Source organism: Plutella xylostella, chromosome 4, assembly GCF_932276165.1.
Source record: "Plutella xylostella chromosome 4, ilPluXylo3.1, whole genome shotgun sequence".
Taxonomy (NCBI): Eukaryota; Metazoa; Arthropoda; class Insecta; order Lepidoptera; family Plutellidae; genus Plutella; species Plutella xylostella.
The window spans coordinates 5,862,656-5,882,387 of NC_063984.1; the positions used below are offsets into that span (position 1 = coordinate 5,862,656).

General features: G+C 42.3%; 2 protein-coding genes across 5 annotated transcripts in view; one reads left to right on the forward strand and one right to left on the reverse strand.

Moving 5' to 3' along the window:
* Positions 1 to 19,732, reverse strand: part of LOC105384093 (E3 ubiquitin-protein ligase MIB1) — a 148,026-nt gene that overhangs the window by 57,039 nt on the left and 71,255 nt on the right. The gene's annotated exons all lie outside the window — the stretch shown is intronic.
* Positions 10,094 to 15,961, forward strand: LOC105381412. The gene is made up of 2 exons (XM_048632141.1): positions 10,094 to 12,070; positions 14,957 to 15,961. The coding sequence occupies exons 1-2, from the start codon at positions 10,570 to 10,572 to the stop codon at positions 15,751 to 15,753; spliced, it is 2,298 nt and encodes a 765-aa protein (XP_048488098.1). The 5' UTR covers positions 10,094 to 10,569; the 3' UTR covers positions 15,754 to 15,961.

Below are 19,732 nucleotides of genomic sequence, written 5' to 3' on the forward strand. Positions count from 1 at the left end.
CGCGGTTAGCTGATATTTTATGGCGCGGTTATCATAACATTTTCCGTTGGTTTTTATTAATTGGAATACTTTATCAAAATACGAGTGTATAGGTACAGCATGTTAACATGTTTCCGTAACTACTTTTGGTCACTATGGTTCTTTAACCATATATTTTTAACTAGGTATATTGTATAACACAATAGCCAATTTCAACTTACACTTATTTGGGGGAGGAAAACTTATGGTTATATGTTTAACCGGTATGTATGTTCAGGATAACTGCCTGAACATGATCATCTGGAGAATAATTTCAGTTTTATAATAAGTGGAATTTTTAGAGGTGCTACCAGAGCGTGCCCTGGGCAGACAAATATACACATATCTGAGTGGCAAATCCTTACACCGTTTCACAGATTTCAGTTCTAATGGCTGTCGCAGATACTAAGAAGTGAGATTTTAATTTTTAACAGTCATTGGAAAAGAGAGGTCTCAATTCGTACACTTGTCCAAAATTAATAATGCACATGCAGATCTTCACACCCGTATCATTAAATCGTAAGAGCCTTAAAATAACACTTGCATTTTGCACCTTTTTCGAAAGAAATAGGAGTCAATATCATGTGTCACATAATCGAAAACAACCGATCTGTCAAAGATTTCTATGCGCATTATCAATTTTGGAGCACTGTATGTATGTTTTTTTATATATGTTCATTGATATCTTCGCCAATAATGGGCTGATTTTGAAATTCCTTATTTTGAAGTAGTATTCCTAAACAGTAGTATAAAAGCTATAATAAAATAAAATTATAGTACCTACCTACCTGATTGGATATTTTTGCACTGTCACATTGAATTAATCGGTTGGTTTTTTAAAATTAGTTTTTAGATTTTTTAGAAAAATAATCTTCAGTTTTATGTAGCTTTGGAATGGGTGGGCCGATTCGTATGTGTTGTTTTGTAGAAATGCATTGCCTCCATTATGTCTACTAACCCGCTGGCTGGTGAGTTAAAACCATGGAAGTAATAATACAACAGGAATGCGCACTCACCAAAATGATGCAAACAAAAATAGACCAAACATATTCAACTTAAGACTTATATTTGAAGTGAAAGAGGCCGCGAGCCGATAGAGAGGGTTACCACAGAGCCCTTCCTCTCTTTCTATCAATTGCCAGGATTTAGTTGTGTAAACTTTACTATTAACTTAACTGTAGATTTTGTACGAAGAGAGCTATGCAAAAAAAATATTAAATTAACTCATAGACTACTGTATATCATATCATTTTCAAAAACAAATTTATAATAAATCATTATAAACATGTAATTTTAATGAAATATTGGGTATTTGTATGAATAATAATTTCATAAAAAATATTGGTAGTTTTTCTAAATACTTTACGACAAGACCGAAGTTGTCAAGATGACGGATGACGTTTATACTGTTGTGAGAGACGTTATGGGTAGGGTGACCATTCATTCGTACTTTTGAATCACTTTCCATTAATTAGGACCTGTTTCATTCAACTTTTTGTTTTATTTTATACCTAAGTATCATTAGGTATTAATGTTACTGTTATCTTATAAGGCTGGTAAAGAGTTATGAGCTGTTGATTTTTTTGGTGATAGATATGAGTATTATAAGATAATTTATCAAGCTTAAAACCGGCGGAAGCACTTAGGTTGAGATATTTTTTTTGAAATCTTATGATTTTCATCAACTACACTTTACTAGACTATGTAAACGGAACACCCACAGAGTAAACACGTTTTAGGTACATAGTTGCGTTTAATGTTAACCTGTTTTGACAATCTATACAAATTTTACCTTCACCCCATTTGTTTACTTAATTGTCATATCAGCAAAATACATTCGTACCTACATTGCAATAAAATTATTCGAATCATAGGTGACTTTGAGACCATCGACACATCGATAGATTAGAAGTGATGTCTCATGAATTACCTAAAATGATGGTCACCAAAAATAGAAAGAGATGGAGGGCTCCGTGCTGACTATCTCTGTCAGCTCGTTTTTTTGGTGCAGTGCGCATTCCTGTTGTATTATTACTTCCATGGTTAAAACTTTTTTTATATAACATATTTTATTAAAATGGAGAGTTTGAACAAATATTTTTCATATTTATCTGTCAAAGTCGCGTATTTGCATACGGCAACGTTCAATATTAATAGCGTTTGTTATGCTACAGTTAAATTTCTGTAAATAATAAAGCTGGCGCATCAATAAATAGATGGAGGCTGTAGGGTGTAGGTATAGGTGTGGCGGGCAGCGCTGCAGCCGCGGTCTCGGCGGCGCAGCGATCGCCTCCCTCCTGCATTTATTCATGTCGTTACTGCTAACGATAATTTTATCGTGTGCTCATTTGCCGGCGCCAGCATCGCGCCCATTCGTCAGCGCGTCCAAATTGACAATTTGCGCAACACTAAAAACTTTATTGCAGCATAATTGACTGTTATGTAATCCGGCTACGCTATTTATAGAGCGACTCAAGGACTTGATGCACGGACTCCCATTTAGCTTCATGTTATTTTAAATTAGCTTCGTAAGCTGGGCGTGTATTTTGAAACAGTTTAACACTAATGCGAGCAGTTGCGGTTTAAAGAGAAAGTCTCTAAGTGGAATCAAAATCATTAAAGCAAACTGAACTCCGAAAGTAGCTGCAGTGAACGGAGATACTAAACTATAACAATAACGATAACAAAAGACTGTCTCAGCGTTGTTTAAGCAGAATTGTTTTTAATGCGAGACGGTAACGAGAGTGTCTTGAAATTTTCTCTTATAACGATGTAATTGAATACCGCAGCGCGCAGCCGGCGCTGCCCACTGCACGGCGATGGCATAATTGCACAAACTTTCATGTGCTTCGCATACATTTTCATAATTAAACGGGCAGTTCCCAACAACTGGCGGAACTAGCTAGGACGTTATTTACAGTCACTCGGCGAAATAAAACTAGTTTGTCTTGTAGTCGTTACTGCTCCTATTTCTTTTCATAAGTTTGACGGAAGAGCTTGTAATACAGCCTATAAGTAATAATACCAACATTATTTCTAGCACTACTGTTAGGTATGTTTTAATGTTTTTATTTACGTTCGTGTGGGGAAAGCAAACGAATTATGGCACTTTGCACAGAATACTTTCGGAAGGATTAAAAAGATCACGAATTAACAACAGACGATGTGGACTCGGGTCGGCTAATTAGCCGGGGGAAAATTTTGTACGGAAATAATAACACATGTTTCTTCACATTACGATTGTTATTGCGAGAATTATGATGAATTTAATTAAAATATAAGACTACGGAAGTTGAAAAGAGTGAAGCGTCATATCAGTTAAATGTCACATCTCCTCATGCAGGATTGTGTCGTGGCCGTGGCGGCGGTGGTGGCGCTGCAACTTGTGGCACGACGGCGACGTGGCGCCCAGCCCCCGCCCCGCGCCCCGCACCTCCCGCCCCGCACCCCGCGCCGCTCTAATCCTCTTACTGCGGTCGAAGCCGACTGCCACCAACCGCTTCACAAAAATCAACTTTGCATTAATTACAAGAACACTCCTGCAATAACATCGCACTTTAAGATATGCAATGAGGCGTAAGTCGTACTAAAAGATAAGTAATTTAGGTAGGCGTAGAGAAAATTTCGACTTTACGTTGAATCTCGTTAATTCTTGTGCTTGACGAGATAAGGAGTAAGTTTGTGTGTCAAGGACAAGAAAAGTTACATAGCGGCCTTATTTTATTACTACTTCATCTAACGTTTCATATAAAACGGAACTTTTATTACCTACTTGCAGTGAAAGTTCAGCATATTAAGCAGCGGGAGCTACTCAAAACGATCAGTTTTAAGACAAACATCCTCACAACGGGATAAGCCGCGGCTTAAATTAACATAGGTTATTACGAGTAAAACTCAAAAGGCCTTCCAAACGGGCCTCTCACAAACCCGAAATAAATATCTTACTTTTCCATTAAGGACATAAAAGCAATTCGGCGAGAGCTGAATAATAACGAGGGGCAGCATTGTCCGGTCGTGGCCTTCTCTGAATTTTATTTGCATCGTGGGGCTCGTCTTAGCTTAGGCGTGGCCCGAGGCGCTTTCGATTGCCCCAATAACCGCCATTGTGGCGCGGAACGCGGCGGCGGCGGCGGGAGCGGGGCGGCGAGCGGCCGAGCACAACTTCCAAATTGCATGCGCCCGAGAAAACTTCTACCTTTGAGAAAATTCCAAACGCTCCAGCGTGCTCTCAGCGTAAACTCGCAATAACCAGATACGTAACCGCCGGAATTGCCAATCGATTTCTACATTATTGTTGCTGAGTACGGCGCGGCACCGCCAGCTTTGCGGAACGAGGTAACTGCATTATATAAGAATCTCGGTACGATGCCCAATGAAAACCACGTATATTTAGTATAAAGCTTTACCTAATACCAAAAAGGACAGATTGGTAGTTTACCGATTAAAAAAATCTGTTCTGGTCTCAGTGCTGAGTTTGCTGAAATAATAAGGGTTTTGCACTTTCAGGGCAACTTAGGCAAAGTTGAACGTTGACGATTTTCATTAAATTAGCACAAAATGTTTCCAACATAATTCAAAGAGTTCTTAGTTAAAGACAATTAAGTTAAACTTTGCTCTACTAAAATAAAGCGCGGACGGTAGAGATTCTCATTTTAAATGTAATAAATTTGACCTTTTGACTGTTCGTTGTCTTCAAAATAATGTTTTTATTTTCGAACCGTAACAGGTTACAGGTGTTTCCCAACAGTTATTTCTGCTGTCACAGTTAAAAACAAGGTGCAGCCACCCATTACCTTACGAATACTATATTTTTTGATATAATATATACTTACTTACTACCATTTTATTCTGCAGTTAGATATGTTTAATATTTCAAACATTTAAATCTGCCAATAAAATTAAAACAGGCGTTAAGTGTCTACTGCCAACGGTTGAAGAGAGCGATGATTTGAAAGTGAGTTGAATCCCAGCGTAATATGCATTTAAATGGAAAGAGAAGCGCTCATGAAAACAGTGTTGAATCCTCCGGTGGTTCGTTCACACTTAATTTTCTTGGAACACGGTAGCGGTAAGAAATAAAGTTAAAATTAAGACGCGAGTTTATGGGGCGTTACGTGGGAGGCAGAGATGAGGAGGTTACCGGGGCCGCGGGGGCCGCGGGGGGCGCGGGCGGGGGCCATTCGCATTCACCGCGCGAGCGCGCCGCAGATAGCGGCAGGCGAAACACGTACCACACTTCCACTAACTCCAACTATTGACAATATTAATGCACGCTTACCAGGGACAAGCACCGCCTACTCAATAATCTTCCCAAATCTTCCGAGGTGCCATAAAGGGAGCGATTTGAAACCGAGCACGAGCCCCGGCATGTCTACGTGGAACAAAGGGCTATATCATTATAATGTATAGACGCAGTGAAACGAGACTCATCTATTGCCACTAATTTATACCATTCCAAAGAGAAGTGTTCGAAGTAACGCAAATATTAGACGGAGCCGCAGGACGAACCCATGACGACGGCTGCCATTAATTCCAGAATTGAAATCTGAAATTGCGGCGCGGCGGCGGTGAATTTACATTCATCGCGGTAAGAACTTAAATCAGGTTCTCAGTTACAATTCAGTTGCAATATTATTTTATTAAAATATGTAAATGACGCTATTTTACGACGCCCTAAGGTGATTGCGGAAAAGCCAGAGTTCCTTTTTATTTATTAGATTACGTAAGCAGCTATATATTCTATGTAATTAAAATAAATCAATTTATTTTTAATCAATACTTCTCTATGGTTTCGATCGAGTCTCATTCGTAGCTATATTTGTGTTGCGCCCACACGGGCACGGCGCTCGCGGCGCACATGTGTTGAGTCTAATCACGTCTCTCGTCTATAAAGTTAGAAAAACGCTACCCGCAGATTCTACTGATTCCGAGCACAAAGCAGTTTTCAATTTATCGAGAATAAATGCTCCGGTTGGCAGCTCAGACACCCAATTACCGCGCACAAAAGCTGATTACAGCCGCGCGAGTAGGCGCCGCCGCGCCGCACCGCTCAGCTTAAGGTGCACGTTTAACTATCTTCTAGTGAGCATTTCAATTCAGGCATGAGTCTTATGAAAAAAAACGCAGGTTCGCTAGAAATGTTGCCTGTCAGGTCTTGCGAGAGAGGTTTATGCAAAACAGCGTGGAGCGTGTCGAATGCGATACGTAGAGAAAGAGGCAGGTGCGAAGGCGGGAACATCCATCAAGGAGGTGAGGTGACGTGATTGCAATAAGCAAGCAGCGGGCGAGTGCGCTGCAGCCCGCGCCACTCCGCGCCACTCCGCGGCACGCCCTGGGAAATCATCACTGCTGCGAGCTGCGAGCTCTGCTACTACAAATGATCAGACCTGACACCCTTATCTCTACTTCATTACATACTTATCCGTCTGTACAAGTATATAACATAGACTCGGAGATACACCGTATTTCAATTCCGTTTGAGTTCAGAGCCAGCAAGGTGTCGATGCGTACTTATAATCAAATCCTAGTGTAATGCAGCCCGCCCGTGTACGTATTGTAGTCGTCGTTCATTAGCAGTGTAAACGTACGCCGCGCGCCGGTTGAATTATGGCGGCGTGTCATATGCTTAAGACGTATGCAAACAAGATTTATGTAATTAATTTAGGAGATAAGAGCGGGCGACAGAATACACATACGTCACTGAACACAAAGGACAATGTCACGACCGGTATACGATTTCTGTATAACGTCGCGTAGTTTTTAGAGATAAGTAAAAACAATAGAACCTTTGTGCTTTGAGTCCGCTACTTAGGTGCATAAATAAGCTCGTAAATCCTCTGATATCTAAACAAAAACGATCCGTAATAGTGGTCGTATATCAACCGATTTAATTGATAGGCCCACAGAATGAAGATGTTATCGGGATTATTAATAAGAAAAGGCAGGATAAACGGAGCCGGGAGGAGTGAAAGGAAAACATGGGGCAGAGGGCAGGCGGGCGGGGGCGGGGGGCGCGGGGGACTGCTACGGCCGGAAATATTTACGTTTATCTCCGGGTAAACGGCTTCATCGCAAGCTTTATTACGACATCCACTCACGTAATCCTCCGCCGGCGTCATAACTCCTCGTTTGTACGATACTATGTAGTACAGCGCTTTCCACTAGCGGCCGGAGCGGGGCGGAGCGGGTGGAGGCGGCGTGACGCACGTGGCACCGACACGCCGAAGCGAACAAACATTATTTTCCTTAAAAAACTATCAATACTTTTGTAACTTTTATTTAAGTTTAGTTAAAAGTTAATTTTAGTTAAACATCTCTCGCTTTAATTGTCTTTTATATTATATTCATTTTGATGTAAGTACCTATATATATATAAACTTAAATAATAGTTACAAATAGTATAGTAATTATAGTTATATATATATATATATATATATATATATATATATATATATATATATATACATATTCAATATTATGGTTTATGGCTATTAGTAGTAGGTGGTAGGAGTAGGTACACCGAGGACCAATGCTGTGTTTTGCTAATTTTATTTTTTCTGTATCCCATAACAACATGATTATTATATTATATTGGTATCTAATTCAACATGAATATTCGCACAACAAGGTCTCACTCACAATTTGAAACAGTCAGATGTTTTACAGTTGAAGGATTAATTTGGGAGCATCTCTCGAGTCTCGGGGGGGCGGGTCGACCTCGCCGTAAATGAATATCGGATATGGAATCCATAAATACTCAATTCTAAAATTTTCTCCTCGAGTCATAAAAAAGAAGGGTAATCCGCAATCGGCTTATGCCAGAGGTATTTTTAAACATTTTCTCCCCACAACCTGCGGAACGTAAAACCAAAAATAATGTATCCGTCCACCTATGTACATAATTATAAAATGTATACATTAAATTAAAATAATAGTCATTGAAAGTTCTAATGAGACCATTTCAGTAGCAGTTGATTGTGCTTAAATGGGGCGCCACTACGTTCACACTTGTGGGCTTAATGCTCGGTGCTATAGTCCGGACAAAATAAAGAGTTCTCCCAGAGCAAGGTGAGGATAGTAAAATGGCTTTACGGCGGAAACGTAGTTACACTAAACGTGCGAATGTTGAATAGCGGAGCAGAAAGGGCGAAATTGAGCGAGTGAATTGGTAGTGCTAGCTTAGTGCAGCCGCCGGAAGTAGGCCTCTAGCCGCCGCCGTATAATAGCTTCTAAATTGACCCTCCACTTTGGCCTCGCCCGCGTCAGCATTATCGTAATATAGCAACCGCACGAGACATAACTGGGATATTGCGCAGCGAGCAAACACGTCCTCGACCGAAACTTGTACCGCCGCCATCTTGCCATTGTCGTTCGCTCGGCGTAATCCCCTAAAACCAAATTAATTTTCATACAAAGGCTTTCGCACGACGTTACATCGGAAGTTCCGGAAGTGTTATTTCCGTTAATAGCGAAGGCAACCGTGAACCGACGCAGTGAGTATCGAAATAGTCAATAAATACATAAAAGGGACGAGCACCGGCTGAAGTACCGGCGCTGTAGAGCTTGAGCCCAGTTTAGATTAGATCAGGCCTTCGAAATAACAGTGAATGAGGACGTGGATTAACTACGGTCCGGGCACTCGGGCCGCGCGCCTAATGGGCCGGCGTGCCGTAATGAGAGGCATGGGGACGCCCGCCCCAGACGAGACTACCTATTTCTAACAAAACCTTCGCATAAACTTGCCTATTTCTTTTCAGCGAATAATTTTCCTCAACACTGATAAAATATTTCTCATCAACAAGACAAGATTGTGAGTAATTAGCGACTCGGTGGTCCTGGAAGTTTTCATTACGCGGGTCCGGGGGTGTGAATTATTATTTCTAGCAGTGATCGGAATTCTGATTAGTAAGCAAAATATGCAAATCGGGTGGTTGAGTCGCTCGCCCCGCTCCGCTAACCGCCATCGATTCCATTCTCTGCCGAAAGGTCCCACCGGTCCACGACGTAAGGGTCGAAATTCATTTTTCAATGTCAGAGAAGAAAATTCATTAAAACTTTGAGATTACTAATGGCTAAACGGACGGAGTAAAATTCGCTCTTAATTTGTACCGAAACTTTTTCGTGGATTTAAAGAAATGTTTCTAAATGACATTTCAAATGAGAAAGATGGGAGAGGTGCTAATGATTACTGCTTCGTTTGTTCTAACGAAAATTACGACCCCTCCGCTGAAATCTGGCATTTTACAATATTCCGCGTCTACAGGGAACTCCGACCCGGAAAACTTTTTACACTTTCTGTAGCCGCGCCCAAGTTTTACCTAATTTACTAAAGCAAAACAGCGGAGCGAGGCGCACTGTATTTTTTTGCAGAGTTTAATGAAAAGGAGTAGAGAAGTAGAGACTAAAGTTGTAGAATAAATCAAAACATAGTGTTCCGACCGGAACGCCTACACCTACAATCTGCCTACATCGCCTCGGGGATCCTCGGCAATCTTCGTGCCTCCACCACTCGCGCGATGCGAGCTCCGAGACATCGCGGCGCGGCACACACACTCGCTCAGCCCTCCGCGACCGCGCAACATAAATTTCTCGGCCTTTTGCACAATCAGCGCCTATTTTAATTAATACAGTTTTGTCTAAATTCTATCTGAGTTTCATTGAAGAAGTTAGGAATTCCCAGAAGCATAGCACCAGGAGCCTAACACTCAACTAGTGGTCCTTCGTAATACCTACGCGAAAGGACCGAGAAGATTCGACTGCGTTCGTCGTCGCTTGTGGACCTTGGACCGTGCCACGTTCGCCGAGACAACTTGGAGCTTGGAGAACACCTGAAGGACGGTCTACCCTGAGGGACTTTGGTACACTGAGTGAGTCCGTTCCATATCCTTATATTCCTGTCATTTTTTCCCCATCCATTTTTCCAGGAATTTAAAATATTGCTATACGGATCAGGCATGTCATTGATCTCTTTCATAAGCTTATTATTATAAGTAAATATAGCATAATCATTTACACATCAGCTGTTCATTCATAATAGCAATAAAATTCAACGCACTTAAAAACCCATCAGCACCTTTTGTTCGCTTATCAGCTAGCCGTCGTCAATGTCAAGGTTAAGCGTGTTTTATGGCTTGCATTGAATAACATTCTCCAGTTATAGATACACACAAATACATTTATTGTATCTATTATTCACGTAACTTGCTTATTAAAACATCTTTTTTAGTGTAGAATTGCGAAATACTTTGTTATTTTATACTTGTCTTGAATCGTATAACGTGGCTTGTTACGTTATACGTAAATTCCTTTACACATTTATTTGTGCATTTCTCTTAGTAATACATTAATAACAGCTGTCTTACCATAACTATAGTAGGTTTATTCATATTTGTGGCTTATTTTTTTTCACGCTCTTTATCGTACACTTACAGTGTTACTCATCTTAGGTACTTCTTTGTATGTGAGTAACTTAACTTATTTGCTTAACTTTTAACTGCTTAATCCCGCCTTTCTTATAGCTTAGACATCTTTCTTTTGCCTTAAATCTTCATTATGTCTGTCGCTAAATTGGGGGAGCTTGTTAAGAAGCGTGGAAGCTACAAAGCAAAAATGACTCAGTTCATGACCTTTTTAAAACTAATGCCTGATAGTGGTCATTCTCTTACTCCATCCCAGGTATTAGAATTAGAAATGCGTGTCAGTAGATTGGAAGTGCTGTATAGTGAATTCGACGCGTTACAGACGGAGCTGGAGCTGTTGTCGGAGGACGTGGACGAGCGGTACAGCGAGCGCGAGCAGTTCGAGACGCAGTACTACGCGCAGCTGTCCCGCGCGCGCGAGCTGCTGGCCGCCGCGCCCGCCCCCGCCGCCCCCGCGCCCAGCCTGGACGGCGCCCGCTCCAGCGGCTCTGGTTGCAAGCACGACTTCGTGAGACTTCCCAAGATAGACTTACCTCACTTTGACGGCGACTATCAGCACTGGCTCCAATTCCGAGATACGTATATTTCTCTCATACATAATAATAGTTCCATATCAAACATTAACAAATTCCATTATCTTCGCGCAGCATTGAAAGGTAGTGCATCAATTATTGTGCAAAGTTTGGACTTGACGGAGGCGAACTACGACATTGCTTGGCAGTTACTCAGCGAACGGTACGACAACACTCGCCTTCTCGTCAACAATCACGTCCAGGCTCTGTTCAATGTTGAACCTATCCAACGGGAATCAAGCCAAGCCCTTAGAAATGTCATTGATGTCACCAACAAAAATCTGCGTGCACTGTCTTCACTCGGTGAACCAGTGGATAATTGGGACACCTTAATTATCTTCATCATGACCAAAAAATTAGACCCCTCGACCAACAGGCAATGGGAAGAGTTCAAAAATTCAATAAACTCTTCACCATCTTTAAAACAATTCACGTCATTTTTGTCGAATAGGGCAGATCTAATCGAAACTTTAAACGACAACAGCAAGTTCGTAAATAAAAACAAGTCGTCATCATCATCATCAGCCACAACTATTAGTTCCCATCAGGATTCCAATAAACAAATAAAAAACTTTCATTCAACAACAAAACATAAACCATTTCAACATAAAAACAAATGCCCTATGTGCTCAGATGCTCATTTTCTATTCACTTGTGAATCTTTTAGAAAACTCGACATTGAGGCAAGAATAAAGAAAGCTTCTGAGAGCAATGTTTGTATGAATTGCCTCAGGCCAGGTCATTCTGCAAAATCATGCACGTTGTCTCATTGCAAATATTGCAAATATAGGCACAACACCCTGCTTCACAGGGAAATTTTTCAAGAGAATGACAACGGTGACAATGTAGCATTGTCCACCAACATTATTTCTTCTCCAACATCCGCATGTAACAGAGGTATTGTCCTGCTTTCCACAGCTATGGCGAGAGTTGCCGACGTCGATGGGAACCTGCACTCTGCTAGACTTCTCCTAGACAACGGGAGCACCTCCAACTTCATCACCCAAGACCTCTGTTGCAAGCTGGGCTTGGTAAGACGCAGCACCAGCTCCACCGTCTCAGGTATAAATGATCAAGTTTCTAGCTCCTCTGAAATGTGTGACGTAACTATTTATTCTTGCGTGGGTGACTATAGGACAAACGTAGGTTGTTACATTCTACCTAAAATCACAACTGCTCTCCCTGGCTCTTACATAGACACACAGTTGATTCCCATACCGCCAGGTCTTCAGCTAGCAGATCCTACCTTCAACATACCTTCAGTTGTTGACATCTTAGTTGGCGCTGAAGTATTTTGGGACGTCTTAGGTTCCAACTCAATTAAGCTAGGTCATAAACAACCTAACTTGCAATCATCACAATTCGGTTGGCTTATATCAGGGTGTGTACATACATCAATGAATCGTCATCAACCCCCAGCATGTCACTTTCTTTCGACTGAAGAGTCAGACCAACTTACTCGTTTTTGGGAGTTGGACTCGGTACCTGCCGGAAAGTGTTTCTCCAATGAGGAACAAGCCTGTGAGGAACTCTTTCAGAAAACCACACGTCGCGACGATAATGGTCAATTTGTGGTAACGATACCGTTGAAAGACTCGCCTGAAAGCCTAGGTGACTCTTATACAATGGCTCAGCGTAGATTCTACGCCTTAGAGCGCAAGCTGGAGCGCGATTCTCTTTTAAAGGACAGATATTTAAAATTCATGCATGAATACATCGCTCTTGATCACATGTCAGAAAATACATTGCATCATTCTTCTGATAAAAAATACTACATGCCACATCATGGGGTGGTTCGAGAGTCCAGCACCACCACAAAATTGAGAGTCGTGTACGACTGCTCAGCCCGTACCAGCTCAGGCAAGTCTTTCAACGATATCCAGATGGTAGGGCCAACAGTTCAGGACGACTTGCTATCAATCTTATTGCGATTTAGGCAACATAAATTTGTTGTAACGGGCGACGTCGAAAAAATGTACCGTGCAGTTTTAGTAGAGCCTCATCAGCGCTCGTTACAACAAATATTATTCAGATTTGACAGATCCGAGCCCTTAAAATCCTACACTCTTAAAACTTTGACTTATGGAACAGCTGCAGCCGCATATCTCGCAACCAAATGTTTAACGTCACTCGCAGACCAGTCTACAGAACCAGCAGTAAGAGACTCTATCAAGCACGATTTTTACGTAGACGATTTCTTAAGCGGAGGAGACACAGTAGACTCAGTTGTCGAGCTATGCAATGGGGTTGTTCGGACGCTCGGATCAGCAAAATTTAATCTTAGAAAGTGGCAGTCAAACAGTAAATCAATATTAGAATCAATTTCAAATTTTGACAAACACAACATAGAAAAAACCCTCAACTTAAATGATGCTTCCCCCAGTAAAACTCTCGGCCTGTATTGGGATTCTAATTTAGATAACTTGTTTTTTACAATTGAATTGACTGTCCCAAACAAAATTACAAAACGTACCATACTATCAATTGTTAGCCAGGTCTTTGACCCCATGGGCCTAGTAGGACCATGTGTGGTACTGGCTAAAATGCTCTTACAACATCTGTGGATTCAAAAATGTGATTGGGACTCTAGCGTTCCCACAGACATAAAACTTAAATTCAATGATTTTATTCAGTCACTTCCAGCTCTTAATTCCATCCGCATTCCTCGCTGGGTCTTATGTGACTCTTCAGTTTTAATTGAATACCACACCTTTACAGACGCTTCTGAAAAGGCATACGGGGCGTGTGTCTATTTAAGAGCAGTAGCAGTCGACGGCTCCGTCAGTGTTCGCCTGCTAGCATCAAAAAACAAGGTTTCACCCATCAAAGCATCCACGATCCCTCGCCTAGAGTTGTGTGGCGCGTTGTTAGGCACACGTCTCTACCTCAAGGTACGCCAGTCACTTACCCTTCCTTTGAGCCACTGCTACTTCTGGTGCGACTCTACCATTGTGCTGGGATGGCTGTCTGCGTCACCGAGTAGACTCAATAGTTTCGTCCGCAACAGAGTGAGCGAAATTCAAGAAGCTACGATCAACCAGACGTGGAGCTACGTGCCGTCTAAAAGCAACCCGGCTGATTTAAACTCACGGGGGATGAAAGCTGATTCCATTGGCTCTTCAACTCTTTGGTGGTCAGGTCCCGATTTCCTCAAACATAAAGAAATCGATTTTCCCCCATCTCCCCTCTTACAAAATCATGTACTGCCTGAAGTTGTGATGCACGCGGATGTTGCAGATGAAACCAATGACTGCAGCTCTAATAATTTAATTTCTGCCCTCATTCATAAATCTTCATCAATAACAAAGTTAATCCGAGTTATTGCTTACGTACTCAGATTCATTCAAAATTGTAAATCTAACCCTAAAAGCTCAGGCTCTTTAACATCTTCAGACCTTCAGTCAGCAAAGACCCTTATCATCAGATCTGCCCAACAGGAAATGTTTCCTGATGAATACAAAATCCTTAAAAATAATCAAAGCTTGCATAAGAAAAACAAATTAATCAACCTTTCCCCATTTATTGATTCGCAGGACATAATCCGTGTGGGTGGTCGCTTAGATAACTCACACTACACTTATGATGTTAAGCACCCCATACTACTTGGCAGTAACCATCATTTAACCAAAATCATATTCGAAGCCATGCACAAAGCCTTGTTTCATGCTGGACCTCAAATATTATTAGCCAACATACGACTTAGTTACTGGCCATTAAATGGTAAAAACCTTTCTAAGAAGATTGTCCGCCAGTGTGTACGTTGTGTACGCTTCAAGTCACAACCTATCCAAATCAAAATGGGGAATCTACCTACTGACAGAACACATCTTGAGTTCCCATTCTTAAATGTAGGAGTAGATTATGCCGGGCCAGTGCTGATAGCAGACCGCAAAGGTAGAGGGTGCAGATTGCACAAGTCTTATATATGTGTGTTTGTCTGCTTTGCAGTCAGAGCCGTCCACCTGGAGCTGGTGTCCGACCTCACTAAGGAGGGATTCCTCGCAGCCTTTTCCCGTTTCACGGCTCGTCGTGGCAAATCTCAGCGCGTCTACTGCGACAACGGCACCAACTTCGTCGGAGCGTTCAACGAGCTCACACGTCTTCTTGAAAGTTCCTCCAAAGATATAGAGGCAGACATTGCCAATCATGGCATCGATTTCAAATTCATTCCTGCCTACTCACCCCACTTCGGGGGTTTATGGGAATCAGCCGTAAAATCCACCAAACATTTGCTTCGTAGAGTACTTAATCTCACTCATTTAACATATGAAGAGCTCTCCACATGTCTGATTCAGATAGAGGCTATTTTAAATTCCAGACCCTTGACGCCTCTATCCTCCGATCCTTCTGATCTTTCTTACTTGTCCCCTGCCCATTTCCTAATTGGACGGCCACTCACCTCAGTCCCTGGTCCTCAGGTCGCCGACGTCAACCTTCAGCAACTTGAGCGTCACGAGAGGATTGAGAAGTTGCGTCACCATTTTTGGCAGCGTTACGCTAACGAATATGTATCTCTTCTCCAGCAACGCACAAAATGGCAGACAGATGGACAAGACTTGAAGACCGGCACCATGGTCTTGATCAAGGACGTGAACCAACCCCCGCTACTCTGGCTACTGGGAAGAGTGACCGACGTCAAGCCGGGTCCTGATGGCCGCAGCCGAGTCGCGGAGATCCTGACAAAGAAGGGGACCATCACAAGGGCATACAACAACATATGCCCCCTTCCTGTTTCAACTTCTTGAAGACACAGCTCTTCAACCCGGGGAGTATGTTCCGACCGGAACGCCTACACCTACAATCTGCCTACATCGCCTCGGGGATCCTCGGCAATCTTCGTGCCTCCACCACTCGCGCGATGCGAGCTCCGAGACATCGCGGCGCGGCACACACACTCGCTCAGCCCTCCGCGACCGCGCAACATAAATTTCTCGGCCTTTTGCACAATCAGTGCCTATTTTAATTAATACAGTTTTGTCTAAATTCTATCTGAGTTTCATTGAAGAAGTTAGGAATTCCCAGAAGCATAGCACCAGGAGCCTAACACTCAACTAATAGTAAAGTATAATATTCATAGGTGGCAAGTGCAGTGCACATATTAAAAGTAATAAATCTAGGGCTGAGTTGAAGTGGAATCAGGCAGCGTCGCGTCGCCAGCGCCCACGCGCCGATATTAGTTTACTTTTCCCCTCAAACTTACTTTATTAGTTATCCACCCGCGAGAGCGCCGCTGATACTTTTTCAAGTTATTGAGAAGCCAAGAAGACGTACCGAGTAAGTAGGATAAACATGCCAGGCCTTATTGCGATACTACCTTTGAGAAAACTTCATATAAGTGATATCTTCTATCTGTGTCTCTCATAGTACACGAATATTTATGTGCTAGAGGGCAAGTCGGTACTGATCGATATTTGAATTAGAGCAAGGTGTAAAACAAGGGAAGTAATAAGGAGTTATTAACATATATGCAAATGCAGCTGCGGTACGCCTGCACGCCCGCCCGGGGGGGACTCCCATCGCTCCCGACTAGATACAAGCTTCACTAATTTAACAATGATTCTCTTCTCTCCAACTTACTGTACTAGCATTTATCGTATTGCACAGTAGACTGGGATAAGACATTGCGCTACATTAATGTCGGCAGACCGGCAGATTTCAGAAATCTTATAATGAAATGTCTTGGGTTAAGTAATTAATAGGTTGTTTTACGAAGGGTCGGTTCGTAGTAAACACTGAAATGGTTGAGACATTCCAGTAAGTTTGTTGTTATTGGATATTTCAGATAGAGGCCGGAGTCGAGGAGACGCCCATAATCATTTCGCAAAGGATCGACGGCCGAAGTTCCGTGATGAACTGAAAAACAGGTCAATGCTCCGTTGACAACAACAGCTTTGTTAGGGAGGTTTTTATTGGCACAAATATTGTCCAAGTGGAGTCGCGCCGCGCATTCCTCGTGATTTAGTGTGGTGTTTACGCAAGCCGCCCCCGCTACCGCGCCGCCCGCCCCCGCACCCCGCGCCCCGCGCCCCACCGACCCGCTAACATTTTTACAACGCCACTTACTGAAAATCGCCTATTTTATAGACTATATAGTAACAATTTCAACATTCATATCTATAATAAAATGGCGATTTCAGTTTAAACTTTCCTATAAAGCTATTATTGTGCAATTTCATTCTTGAAACCAACTTTGTTACCAATAAAATGGTGAATAACTTGGCCGGAGTTCACGTGGCTAAACTAAAATTCTCAGTTTAAAGCTTTTGAATAAAAACGCTAAAACGAACAATAAAACCTGGGAGGCGTTAGTGAAGTTTACATGTTAAGTTTTATCTTTAAGTGGTAAAGTTAGGAGCTACATTTTCTCGGCAGAGCTCGGCTGGACCTCGACAGTCGGACGCGGGAGCACATTACCACAAATCTTTAACTTTTTTTTCACCGGCGCTCGGTCCGCCTAGGAATATAAACAAATCTTTTCCTAAACGATATCAAAGCGCATCGGATCAAGAAACCGGTAAAGTAAACGGAAAACTAATTAGGGCGCCCAATTCAAACAACATAAATTAAAGGCAAACAAAGGATGCGTACCAACATCGATTTCAATGTAAATAAACAGTAGATACTAAATAAATTAGAATTTACCTGCTGAAGAAATATATCTTAATAAATTGAACAAGAAACATTCCTAAAGTGAAACTAATGTTCTTTCCTTTTATAAATATATAGGTACTTTATACATATACAAATAGCTAAGACGTAGAGGTATTATATAACCTGGTTTTATTGCTTCAAACATGAACATAACTTTTACATTTGTTTGCGGTCATATATCAGTGTAGTGTAGGTTCGTTGATCTTTGCAGCGGTTAAAACAAGACACTGGGTAGTACGTACAATAATAATAAATAGGGCGGGGGAATTACGTCGGATCTAAGCTCGGGTTATAAAGGAAGGACGGAAGAAGTGTTAGTGCTAATCCTTTTATCTAAGCGCAGCAGGCGGCAAGCTGCGCCTCCTTACCGTACCTGCCGCGCCACACTTGCCCGGACCCACACTAAACCTGCCACCTTTTATTGCCCCAGCTTAGGCGTTCGACTTTTAAAAAGATCGGGTTTAATGTCTTTATACATGTGAGTATTTTAACCCGGTAATGTTACCCTACAACAAGTGCAGCTGTTGCGAGTATTCCACTGATATAGCTATCAGCACCAAGTGTTACAGCCGTCTTTCCCACTATTACAATTATCCTGCACCTCGTGCGGTGCTAGTGAGAATCGCAACACATTGCATGGTCTCAAGTAATAAATACTCAAAGTGCTCTTCAGTAAATAGAAGTAAGTGCAGTCTTAATCACGACGCGATAACAAAGGTACATTAAAAAGGTCTGGCGTGACAACAAATCTAAAGGAAAAATCTCCGCCTCTGAGAGCCCAACGGTGATAAACGAGAAAAACTTTGGAACTAAATGGAGCATTCGAGACGTTGGTGCGGCGTTGCTCCCGTAGAATAATACTTCTCTCGAAGAAATAACACTTATAGTCGACTACGCTTAAAATCAAATGTTCCAGCTTCTTCCAAGTTTCTAACGATGCCGCTTGCCACGTTTGACAAATATCTACCGGAGGCAGACAGCGTGTTTTATTATATTGTGTTCTTTCCGTGTTCTCATGCGTATGAATATAAAACCCTGCGTGATCCTGATTGTTTCCTCAGAGACTCCTTGATTGACGCCAGCTGAGGCATTAAATTGAGTGTCCCGCACGTCTTACAGCCAATCTCCTCCTGACTGCTCAGAGCCGAACCTGATTGGAGCGGCGTGTCTGCCATAGATTGCGTACAGAGTTAACAACGTACCTCCGTCGCAGTGTCGGTCTGCTCCACGAGCCAATTATACAACATTCAGACTTATTTACACGTTCGTGCTCACTGGACCTTACCTGAAAATAAAAATAAAAAGTGTTAATACGCAGGATGGTATATTTTTGCATTAGTTAATTATTTTAGGAACAATAATAAAAATGCTTTTAGCATTCATGGTTTAAAAATACAAAAAGTGAAGTCGTCGGCGGGTCGTCGGCACGTCGGGGCGAGCAAGGGGCAGATTACTCCAATTTACATTATTACGAGTTTCCAGGAGCTGGGTCTGATGAGGTTACGGCCGGCCCGGGCGGCGGCGGCGGCGGCCGGGCCGCGGGGCCACGAGTCCCGCGGGATGCGCGACGCATCGCTGGGATTATATTATATGAAAATAATTGTTGCACGGCGTCGTGACTTCATGGACTCGCGCCTAAATTATGACGCAAAAGGGCGGTCATACCGTTGTTTTGTTGTCAACTTTTGTAATTTGAATAATTTTAACTCACATCGTTGGGACGCTGGAGCTAAATTTGGGTCACTAATAAATAGTCTAAACAACAGCCAACAAGTCAGCTTGAAATTTAGTTCATGTTGGTTTAAGTTTTGAAATTGTGAAGGGCAGTAAATATTATATAATATTATTTAACATGAGATAACATAAATGTAAAAAAGCGTTGGAAATTGTAGCAAATGCTAGCGAGGTATTTGCACCGTGTATCAATCAGCTGCAATGAATAGATAATGGCTCGGCAAGATGGCGTCGATAGTATGTTGGAGTGTCGCGGATCGGCACGCGCGCGCTCGTCAGCGGCTCAGCGCCGCCCACTTACTGCATCCAAAGGAACAGATCTCCGTAATACTACATCTC

Coding starts and splice junctions, on each gene's coding strand:
- LOC105381412 (XM_048632141.1), top strand. CDS start 10,570: ATGTCTGTCGCTAAATTGGGGGAGCTTGTTAAGAAGCGTGGAAGCTAC. Junction 12,071..14,956: donor CACCAGCTCCACCGTCTCAG/GTATAAATGATC, acceptor TCTGCTTTGCAG/TCAGAGCCGTCCACCTGGAG.